The sequence below is a fragment of the Larimichthys crocea genome, chromosome XII, assembly GCF_000972845.2.
Source record: "Larimichthys crocea isolate SSNF chromosome XII, L_crocea_2.0, whole genome shotgun sequence".
Lineage (NCBI taxonomy): Eukaryota > Metazoa > Chordata > Actinopteri > Sciaenidae > Larimichthys > Larimichthys crocea.
Window position 1 is genome coordinate 30,244,332 of NC_040022.1, and position 11,920 is coordinate 30,256,251.

The 11,920-nt window shown below is 45.7% G+C and overlaps 2 protein-coding genes across 2 annotated transcripts; one reads left to right on the forward strand and one right to left on the reverse strand.

The window, feature by feature from the left end:
- Positions 1 to 1,293: 1,293 nt before the first annotated feature.
- On the forward strand, positions 1,294 to 2,967 carry LOC113747132 (tripartite motif-containing protein 16-like). The gene has a single exon (XM_027285656.1). It carries the CDS (start codon positions 1,294 to 1,296, stop codon positions 2,965 to 2,967), a length of 1,674 nt encoding a protein of 557 aa, XP_027141457.1.
- Positions 2,968 to 7,338: 4,371 nt separating this feature from the next.
- LOC104929669 (tripartite motif-containing protein 16) lies at positions 7,339 to 9,015 on the reverse strand. The gene has a single exon (XM_010744250.3). The coding sequence runs from the start codon at positions 9,013 to 9,015 to the stop codon at positions 7,339 to 7,341; it is 1,677 nt and encodes a 558-aa protein (XP_010742552.3).
- Positions 9,016 to 11,920: the final 2,905 nt, after the last annotated feature.

An 11,920-nucleotide genomic window follows, 5' to 3' on the forward strand; every position in this document is an offset into this window, starting at 1 on the left:
GACGGGCAACTGAGACAACATGATTTGAGACGGTGACTGTGATGCTTTGGGCAATGTTCTGCTGGGAAACGTTGGGTCCTGACACTCTGGTTGACACGTACCTAAGCATTGTTGCAGACCACGTCCACCCTTTCATGGAAACTCTATTCCCTGATGGCCTCTTCACAAAGACGGTTCAAGAATAGTTTGAGGAGCACAACAACGAGTTCAAGGTGTTGACTTGGACTTCGAATTCCCCAGATCTGATCCAATCGAAGGTCTGTGTGGGATGTGCCTCCACCCCGCAACTTCCAGGATTTAAAGGATCTGCTGCCAACGTCTCAGCACACCTTCAGGGGTCTTGAGGGGTCCATGCTTTGAAAGGTCAGGGCTGTTTTGGCAGGAAAAGGGGGTCCTTAAGCGTATTAAAAGTTAAGATGTGTCATTGTTTGCAGGGATCTTTGTCTTTTCCCTCCGTCAGTTACCCAGCTTGCAGCCACTTTGGTGGAGAACAAGCTCTGCTCCTTGAGCAACGGCAACATTGCTTAGTTTCCCTTCTAGTCCTTCTGTCTGCTGACAGGATAAAGATTGAACAACGTATCCGTGACATCACCCACAGGTTCCTAAAGAGACTTCTGGAGTCTTGTTGCTGTTTAGGTTTGTGGTTGTGCAGACTTGAACTACTTTACATACTGTATAATATTTACAGTAAACGTGTGTAATACATTTGAACTCACTGGTTTCCAAAGAAAAGAACAAAGGTGACAAAATGGCAGCTGGTGATGCTCCTGTGTTTGTAGTCCTCGTCTCTGACAGCTCACCTTTTACAGACAGTCGAGGATTTCATCACTGAAGATGAAGAAGATGAAATGATTGCCTTTATTAGTGGTTGTTGGGCTGATGATTGTCACTGACTGGAGGATTTACCTTTATTTCACCTTCAGATCAGCCGTGTTTTAGAAAAGTCTTCTGGTTTCTTTTGGACTCATTTCCAGGTGAAACTTTAACATGAACTATTTTCTTCACAGCGATCAAAGTGTATGAACTCTACAGATCATTTACAAGCTCCTCTTCCTGGAATGACTCAGCTCTTGATAAGCCCTCCCTCTTCTTCCTGCTCTCAAACACAGCCAGCTCCTCTCTGCTCAGGTGTTTCCTTGTTCCCTCCCCCTCAGATCTACAGTTTGAAGATGGGTGGAACCAACATGTGCTGACGTGTCAGCTGACAGGCCGCATGTTGTTGAGATCAGAGCTCAAACTAGTTTCAGCTATGAGGAAGTCAAACTCAGACAGTCGTCGACGCGGAGAGGAGAAATGGCGCAGCAAGGAAATAAACTGGACCGGGAAACCTTCTCTTGTCCGATCTGTCTGGATCTACTGAAGGATCCGGTGACTATTCCCTGTGGACACAGCTACTGCATGAACTGTATTCAAAACTTCTGGGATGGAGAGGATGAGAAGAGAATCCACAGCTGCCCTCAGTGTAGGCAGACCTTCACACCGAGGCCTGTCCTGAAGAAAAACACCATGTTAGCAGCTTTAGTGGAGGAACTGAAGAAGACTGGACTCCAAGCTGCTCCTGCTGATCACTGCTATGCTGGACCTGAAGATGTGGCCTGTGATGTCTGCACTGGGAGAAAACTGAAAGCTCTGAAGTCCTGTCTGGTCTGTCTGGCCTCTTACTGTGAGAAACACCTCCAGCCTCATCATGATGTAGCTCCATTAAAGAAACACAAGCTGGTGGAGCCCTCCAAGAAGCTCCAGGAGAACATCTGCTCTCGTCATGATGAGGTGATGAAGATGTTCTGCCGTACTGATCAGCAGTGTATCTGTTATCTCTGCTCTGTGGATGAACATAAAGGCCACGACACAGTCTCAGCTGCAGCAGAAAGGACTGAGAGGCAGAGAGAGCTCGAGGTGAGTCGACTAAACATCCAGCAGAGAATCCAGGACAGAGAGAAAGATGTGAAGGAGCTCCAACAGGAGGTGGAGGCTATCAATGGCTCTGCTGATAAAGCAGTGGAGGACAGTGAGAAGATCTTCACTGAGCTGATCCGTCTCATGGAGAAAAGAAGGTCTGATGTGAAGCAGCAGGTCAGATCCCAGCAGGAAACTGAAGTGAGTCGAGTCAAAGATCTTCAGGAGAAGCTGGAGCAGGAGATCACTGAGCTGAAGAGGAAAGACGCTGAGCTGGAGAAGCTCTCACACACAGAGGACCACAACCAGTTTCTACACAACTACCCCTCACTGTCACGACTCAGCCAATCTACAGACTCATCCAGCATCAATATCCGTCCTCTGAGGGACTTTGAGGATGTGACAGCTGCTGTGTCAGAGCTCAGAGATAAACTACAGGACGTTCTGAGGGACCAACGGACAAACATCTCACTGACAGACACTGAAGTCCATGTTTCACTGTCAGGACCAGAACCAGAGCCCAAGACCAGAGCTGAGTTCTTAAAATATTCACGTGAACTCACACTGGATCCAAACACAGCAAACACACAGCTGTTATTATCTGAGGGGAACAGAAAAGTGACATTAATGTTTCAACCTCAGTCTTATTCTAGTCACCCAGACAGATTCACTTATTATTATCAGGTCCTGAGTAGAGAGAGACTGACTGGACGTTGTTACTGGGAGGTGGAGAGGAGAGGAGGAGTTGATGTAGCAGTCACATACAAGAATATCAGCAGAGCAGGGAGATCAGATGAATGTGTATTTGGATTCAATGACAAATCTTGGATGTTACATTGTGTCACAAACAGTTATTACTTTTGGTACAACAAAGTCCGCACTCCCGTCTCAGGTCCTCGGTCCTCCAGAGTTGGAGTGTACCTGGATCACAGTGCAGGTATTCTGTCCTTCTACAGCGTCTCTGAAACCATGACTCTCCTCCACAGAGTCCAGACCACGTTCACTCAGCCTCTCTATGCTGGACTTTGTATTTATTATGGATCCTCTGCTGAGTTGTGTGAAGTCAAATAGACAGAAGTCATTGAAGGGTTAAATTCTGTGTTTCATGTCTTCAGCTTGTTTTGTTTCCATCATTGTTGCTGACAGCTGATTGTTGTGGCATTTCTTCACCTGTCAATCAAACACTGTGGGCGGTACTTTGCCCTCTTCTCATTGGTGGTTGTGTAAATGTTTGAGTTTCTTTAGGTGGCGCTCCTTCCTGTGTCTGTTTAGCCATGGAGGCTATCACTGCTCATGATGACTTTAGTTTGTATGATCAGAATCAATAAGGAGATGATTCATTCTTTTCTTGTACATATGTGAGATTCAATGAAGAAACAACATTTAGTTTGTGTCTCAGTCAATAAAGAGGATTTATTACACAGACTGCAAGTCTTCATGTTTTCATTGAACATGTCTCTAAATGAACTCCCTGCATTCACCCTGTTTATTTCACTGAGCTGCTTTCTCGTGGTTAAAGTGACAAATAAAGTTGAGTTTGAACTGAAGGTGACTGACAGTGAAGAAGAAGAACAGACAGATGGATCACCACAGACTGTAGAAAACATGGATGCAGTCGTGACAAAGTGCCGTTGTGAAGCTCCGTGTGGTCGCTCTGGTCGTCTCCGTCTGGGCGGTCCTGCCTCCGCCGCCTCCCGACTAATCTAAAAATGGTTATAGAGGCGGAGCTGAATGAAGCCTGGTTGCTCAAACAAGCCACCTGTGACCACACCCACCTGTCAATCAAAGCGTCCACGCTCTTAATCCTGCATAACTTTAAGCCTTAATATAATGTGAACAGGTGAGTTGTATATAAATTCACCCTCAGTACAGTTGTCATGAACGGGGAAATTAGCTACAGAGACCAAAACTGTTTTTTGTACCAGGCTGTAAACATGTTTATTTCTGCTGTGAAGTTGGACATTTGGACATGGGGACTTATGGAGACTGACTCACTTCTTCTGGAGCCAGCCTCAAGTGGACGTTAGAGGAACTGCACTTCACAGACACACGGAGGTTTGCGCTTGGTAATAAATCCAAAGTTCGTTTTGGTTTGAGAATTGTTACAGTTGTAGGATCAGTGTGCAGTCGCTGATTGCAGCCCCCTCCGGTTCCAAAACACAAAGGAGAATCTGCAGCGAGTCTGCAGGTTCCTCGTTACTCCTCAAAGCTTCCCGATAAATAAATGGAGCCGTGTTATGTAACGACTGTAACACTGTGGAGTTCGGTGGGCGGATGACGAGGCGCTGACCTCCAGACGGGGGAGAGATCCTCTGTATGCAAACAGCCATGCAGGCAGGATGAAGACGTTTGTGTTGCCTCCACTGCTGGCTCGCTGTGTAGGTGGAGTCGCCATAGAAACCAGGAGATTGTTGCAACCGCTCGTATTGAGCGTCTGGAAGCCGATGTGCTGGAATACTGATTCAGATTGTTGTTTAAAGAGAGCCTCGGTGTCTTTTATTAGCTCATCTCTCAGGTTGGCAGAGACAACGTGATTTACATGATTTGAAAGAAACATGGCGTCTGTTGTATTTTCCCTACGTGTTTGGAAGGAGAGGCGTGCGAGAGTATTCATTCGGTTGCAGTCTGCAGCTTCACCTCCAGGTGGCGCCAAATCCTGAATACACACCGGACCTTTAAGAGACTCTGCAGGTGAACAGGACTCATCGATATCATCATGAAACTTCTGCAGTTGATGACTCGCATTAAAGTTTTGAATATGCAAAGGAGACAAAGCAAACTCTGACGCGATGTCCTGCCTGTATCCGATTACAATGATGTTATTTGTTCTTCGTGAGATTAAAGGGCCGCTGTGTAGGATGTAGAGGCACTGACTGCAACCCCCTTCGCTTGTTGGACGATTATTGTCAGGTCATGATATCAACGGTCAGTCAGTTGAGTCGGTGCACAGAAGTCAAAGATGATGATTTAATTATCGATCCTACGAAGGTCTTTGTCGTCCACAAATATCCGATTTTTTTCTGTCTTTACTGAGAAACATCGTTCTTATAATCATGTTGCATGCAGTCATTCTTTCTTTGCATCATTTGTCTGTTACGGGAAGTCTTCCCGTAAAAGATTATTTCGTCGTAAAATGCATCACTGGGGCAGGACGATCTCCAAAGTGTCCTTCAGAGATCTTGAACCCCACATTGCTCCTGAAGGCTGCACCGTGGTGAGTGTGTGTGAATGGGTGAATGAGATCTGTAGCGTAAGAAGACGAGAAAGGAGATCTGATGTGATAAAAAACGTTCCCATCTCTAGAGAAGAAGATCAACTGCATCGATCCCTGTATCAAGAAACCGTGGGGACATGGTGGAGTGATGGGCAACCACATAGCAGCAACCTGGGAGCAGGTCGGTAACGTGTTCAAGGTCCATCCTGCGTACGGCGATCCAGCCTGTCACTGTCACACACACACTCACTTTATTATGGACGTTCGCCTCATAAATTGTCACGCCTGCAGTACTCCTGCTGACCACATGATGGCTGTGCCGAGCCTGCAAACCTGCACACACACACACATATTATGATATATATATATACACATGACAACAAAGTCACAAGTGCTGCACCGGATCTCAGAGTGTTCACGCTGCACAGCAGAAGTGCCATCCATGTTGAATCTTTCAGCCTCTCGACCGCCCCGACGTCCGACGAGGACGAAGAGAGAGGGATGAGAGTGTGATGGAGACGGAGAGTGGGAGAGAGAGAGAGAGATACGTGGGTGGTGTTTTTGTGGAGCAGACCGGAAAGGATGCTCGACTCTGGGAGGCTGTGTTTGTTGCAGAGAATGGAGGCTGTAACCCCGGGTAACAGCTGCTCCACCACAGCTGGCCCAGAGCTCCTGAACTCCTCTCACAAACACACAACGCTGATGTTGACACGCCAATACGGGATGCTGAAGACATTTGACGTGAAGCATGAGCTGCTTCTGCTTCTTGACCTCCCCTCTCTGTCTTATCGTCTTTCTCTGGCTGGATGGGTTTGGACATGTGGCTTGCTGCTCCAGTGTTGGAGGGTCTAGATCAAGCATAGGGTGCCTCCGGGGTCATCAGGCGCTCTTGAAAAAACATCACGGGATTCCTCTTGGAGCCGACATCAAAGGTGCAGCGGGTTTGTCCGTCCCGTAAGGCCGTTCATAGAGCTTCTAGAAACACGTGTGGCAGAGTGTGAGGACGAGTATTACCGTCACAGACGAGAACATGAGGGGGAACCTTCCCGTCATGTCGCCTCATGACATCCTGAACCACAGTCTGAACATTTATCTACATATTTATTCCCATGAAATAAAAGAACTATTCAATAATTGTTCTTTTCTTCTGAAAAGAGCTGAAAAAAACCTTTGTCCGCGACAGCCGATGAAGACTTTTCAAACTGAGACCGATCTTAAAGCTCCGGTATGTTTGTTGTTAACATTTAAATCAGTGCAAAGCAAAGACCATGGCTGCAAAATGCCAAAAACTGCAGTTCCTCTAACGTCCACCTGAGGCTTGAGTCCCCATGTCCAAATATCCAACTTCACAGCAGAAATAAACATGTTTACAGCCTGGTACAAAAAACAGTTTTGGTCTCTGTAGCTAATTTCCCCGTTCATGACAACTGTACTGAGGGTGAATTTATATACAACTCACCTGTTCACATTATATTAAGGCTTAAAGTTATGCAGGGTTAAGAGCGTGGGCGCTTTGATTGACAGGTGGGTGTGGTCACAGGTGGCTTATTTGACCAACCAGGCTTCATTCAGCTCCGCCTCTATAACCATTTTTAGATTAGTCGGGAGGCGGCGGAGGCAGGACCGCCCAGACGGAGACGACCAGAGCGACCACACAGAGCTTCACAACGGCACTTTGTCACGACTGCATCCATGTTTTCTACAGTCTGTGGTGATCCATCTGTCTGTTCTTCTTCTTCACTGTCAGTCACCTTCAGTTCAAACTCAACTTTATTTGTCACTTTAACCACGAGAAAGCAGCTCAGTGAAATAAACAGGGTGAATGCAGGGAGTTCATTTAGAGACATGTTCAATGAAAACATGAAGACTTGCAGTCTGTGTAATAAATCCTCTTTATTGACTGAGACACAAACTAAATGTTGTTTCTTCATTGAATCTCACATATGTACAAGAAAAGAATGAATCATCTCCTTATTGATTCTGATCATACAAACTAAAGTCATCATGAGCAGTGATAGCCTCCATGGCTAAACAGACACAGGAAGGAGCGCCACCTAAAGAAACTCAAACATTTACACAACCACCAATGAGAAGAGGGCAAAGTACCGCCCACAGTGTTTGATTGACAGGTGAAGAAATGCCACAACAATCAGCTGTCAGCAACAATGATGGAAACAAAACAAGCTGAAGACATGAAACACAGAATTTAACCCTTCAATGACTTCTGTCTATTTGACTTCACACAACTCAGCAGAGGATCCATAATAAATACAAAGTCCAGCATAGAGAGGCTGAGTGAACGTGGTCTGGACTCTGTGGAGGAGAGTCATGGTTTCAGAGACGCTGTAGAAGGACAGAATACCTGCACTGTGATCCAGGTACACTCCAACTCTGGAGGACCGAGGACCTGAGACGGGAGTGCGGACTTTGTTGTACCAAAAGTAATAACTGTTTGTGACACAATATAACCTCCAAGATTTGTCATTGTATCCAAATCCACATTCATCTGATCTCCCTGCTCTGCTGATATTCTTGTATGTGACTGCTACATAAACTCCATCTCCTCTCCTCTCCACCTCCCAGTAACAACGTCCAGTCAGTCTCTCTCTACTCAGGACCTGAGGCCAATAAGTGAATCTGTCTGGGTGACTAGAATAAGACTGAGGTTGTCTCATAAATGTCACTTTTCTGTTCCCCTCAGATAATAACAGCTGTGTGTTTGCTGTGTTTGGATCCAGTGTGAGTTCACGTGAATATTTTAAGAACTCAGCTCTGGTCTTGGGCTCTGGTTCTGGTCCTGACAGTGAAACATGGACTTCAGTGTCTGTCAGTGAGATGTTTGTCCGTTGGTCCCTCAGAACGTCCTGTAGTTTATCTCTGAGCTCTGACACAGCAGCTGTCACATCCTCAAAGTCCCTCAGAGGACGGATATTGATGCTGGATGAGTCTGTAGATTGGCTGAGTCGTGACAGTGAGGGGTAGTTGTGTAGAAACTGGTTGTGGTCCTCTGTGTGTGAGAGCTTCTCCAGCTCAGCGTCTTTCCTCTTCAGCTCAGTGATCTCCTGCTCCAGCTTCTCCTGAAGATCTTTGACTCGACTCACTTCAGTTTCCTGCTGGGATCTGACCTGCTGCTTCACATCAGACCTTCTTTTCTCCATGAGACGGATCAGCTCAGTGAAGATCTTCTCACTGTCCTCCACTGCTTTATCAGCAGAGCCATTGATAGCCTCCACCTCCTGTTGGAGCTCCTTCACATCTTTCTCTCTGTCCTGGATTCTCTGCTGGATGTTTAGTCGACTCACCTCGAGCTCTCTCTGCCTCTCAGTCCTTTCTGCTGCAGCTGAGACTGTGTCGTGGCCTTTATGTTCATCCACAGAGCAGAGATAACAGATACACTGCTGATCAGTACGGCAGAACATCTTCATCACCTCATCATGACGAGAGCAGATGTTCTCCTGGAGCTTCTTGGAGGGCTCCACCAGCTTGTGTTTCTTTAATGGAGCTACATCATGATGAGGCTGGAGGTGTTTCTCACAGTAAGAGGCCAGACAGACCAGACAGGACTTCAGAGCTTTCAGTTTTCTCCCAGTGCAGACATCACAGGCCACATCTTCAGGTCCAGCATAGCAGTGATCAGCAGGAGCAGCTTGGAGTCCAGTCTTCTTCAGTTCCTCCACTAAAGCTGCTAACATGGTGTTTTTCTTCAGGACAGGCCTCGGTGTGAAGGTCTGCCTACACTGAGGGCAGCTGTGGATTCTCTTCTCATCCTCTCCATCCCAGAAGTTTTGAATACAGTTCATGCAGTAGCTGTGTCCACAGGGAATAGTCACCGGATCCTTCAGTAGATCCAGACAGATCGGACAAGAGAAGGTTTCCCGGTCCAGTTTATTTCCTTGCTGCGCCATTTCTCCTCTCCGCGTCGACGACTGTCTGAGTTTGACTTCCTCAGAAATGAAACTAGTTTGAGCTCTGATCTCAACAACATGCGGCCTGTCAGCTGACACGTCAGCACATGTTGGTTCCACCCATCTTCAAACTGTAGATCTGAGGGGGAGGGAACAAGGAAACACCTGAACAGAGAGGAGCTGGCTGAAATAAAGGTAAATCCTCCAGTCAGTGACAATCATCAGCCCAACAACCACTAATAAAGGCAATCATTTCATCATCTTCATCTTCAGTGATGAAATCCTCGACTGTCTGTAAAAGGTGAGCTGTCAGAGACGAGGACTACAAACACAGGAGCATCACCAGCTGCCATTTTGTCACCTTTGTTCTTCTCTTTGGAAACCAGTGAGTTCAAATGTATTACACACGTTTACTGTAAATATTATACAGTATGGAAAGTAGTTCAAGTTTGCACAACCACAAACCTAAACAGCAACAAGACTCCAGAAGAAGTGAGTCAGTCTCCATAAGTCCCCATGTCCAAATGTCCAACTTCACAGCAGAAATAAACATGTTTACAGCCTGGTACAAAAAACAGTTTTGGTCTCTGTAGCTAATTTCCCCGTTCATGACAACTGTACTGAGGGTGAATTTATATACAACTCACCTGTTCACATTATATTAAGGCTTAAAGTTATGCAGGATTAAGAGCGTGGACGCTTTGATTGACAGGTGGGTGGTTTGATCACGTCTTTGCTCATTGTTATATTAGGTAGAAGAAGCAGGACTGCCAGTATTGGCGGCAGCCAGTGCTCCATATTTTAAACTTCAAACATCCCGTCGGCAACCTGTGGGCGACGCCACGCATGTGCAGTCCAACTCTGAGCGGGTAGAGTTGGACCGTGGGTAATCCAGACGCCACATGTGTGGAGTAAAAAGGACACGCTGACAAGTTAAAGTTCTTGATTGGCACTAAAAGCTTCTTCTTTAGCCACAATGTCGAGGCTTTACTTCATCAACTGAGTTTTTTTTGTGTTTTTTCTGAGTGAAGGTCAAAGTGACCGAGCCACAGCTTCTGGAAAATATGAACACATGCTTCAAATAAAGCTTCAGTGGGATGGCGACAGCCTTTCATTTGCTCTGGAAGAAGGTGGCAGCACGTTACGCTGTGTTTATTTAACCTATTCCAATATTTCTGATAACTGCCTCCTGATTGGTTGATTGATTTGGCCTCATAAGGTTTTTTTTGTTTATTCACCGACACTTGTGAAGTCTTTGTTGTAACAAGGCAAATCTATCCAAAGAGCAACAACTGCTGAAGACTGATTAAGTGATTAAAGGAGGCGGAGGACATTTATTTCATAACATTCATGCGAACAGAACACAACATCTCATGTCTGCTTGGCCCGTTTACAAGAATCCATGAAAGCAGAATCTCTTTAACGCCGAGTATTAACATGAGCAAGTGACGTTTCCTCTGAGGAAGAACAATCTGATCCCAACAACACCCAAAGTGAAAACATCTGCAGGAAGAAAAGCTTTGAATGTGTGATTTTGCCGTGGAAATATTTCTATAACTACCAATGGAAACTTTAGTTCAACAAGATTATGGATACTCAAGGTCCCCTGATGATGATTTCAGTGACTCCAGGATCTTTTCTCCAGCACCAAACCTCAATCCGAACGTTTCCACGTCAAACACTTTAGTCCAAAACTGTCTCACTGTGGAGATTCATGGTCCACAGATGATAAATCCTTGTTTTCGAGAACCCCTTAAAATTTTGTTCAGTTGTGCACAACCAAACTAACAAGTTGTTCAGTACAGTGATGGTCCTCAGAGGATGAACCCTGTCGACATTTGCCAAACTAAAACTTGCTGGATTTTAAATGATTTGAATTGATTTGTAATGATTTCGATGACTCCAGGATCTTTTCTCCAGCACCCAACTTCAATCCAAACGTTTCCAAAACAAACACCTTGGTCCGAAAAAGCTTTCTTTGAAAGTCAGTGTGGAGATTCATGGTCCTCAGTGGACTAATCATTGTTTTTTTGTGAACGTTGTATTCAGTGCCACAGTCTGGACAAAAAGTTCAGTTATGCACAAACTGTGTGATGTGCCTAGTATCTGAGTACATCGATGCTCCCCAGAGGATGAACCCTGTCTATTTTGGATGAATGGACGTAGCTTTTACCACGTGATGTTACTCGCTAACAATATGCAACTAAAACAGTTGTCAGGCTCACAACATTCAGCTGACCTCGACCGCTCTCACACATAGGATCCTACGGATACTGGGCTGGAAATGAAATGACCTCATGGCCTCTCCATTAGCACCGACAACATCTTTAGTCTGTCCCAGTGTGTAATGATTATTGCATACTGCAGGCCACTCACAGTCCTTTTCTTCATTTTAATGGGAAACAGGAAACCACACATGTCGCTGGAAACCGATATGTGGTGTTTACATTTGGCTGGGATAAATGAGACTGAACTGACCTTTGCAGATATTGACTTTTTAATCCAAATTTTTGTGTCTTTAAAACATCTAAATATGTTTTAATATGCACCAGTGTCACCATTTTACCCAAACACCCCATGTTGGCTTTAATTGGAGTAATGGGCCACTCAGATATATCCGTGTTAATTAACATTTTAAGCAGAAATCCAAAGAAAATGTGATGAAAAAAGTTTTTCGGCCTCTCGCAGATAATTCATTCAAAGCCGAGTGAGAGATGAAGCGCCTCCTCCTCCTCCTCTCTCGCCTCTCTCGCGGTCAGTGTCACTCCCGGCTCTCAGCTCGGAGATGGAAAGCCTCCTCTCGGTTCCCAAGGAAACAACGAGGCTGCTTTTTCACACTGCAGCAGCGTTTTTTTTTTCTTTTTTCTCTGCCGGCGTAGCATCCGAGAGCTTCCACACAAGACAG

Excerpts from the sequence above, each read along its gene's own strand:
- LOC113747132 (XM_027285656.1), top strand. The coding sequence starts at position 1,294 with ATGGCGCAGCAAGGAAATAAACTGGACCGGGAAACCTTCTCTTGTCCG.
- LOC104929669 (XM_010744250.3), bottom strand. The coding sequence starts at position 9,015 with ATGGCGCAGCAAGGAAATAAACTGGACCGGGAAACCTTCTCTTGTCCG.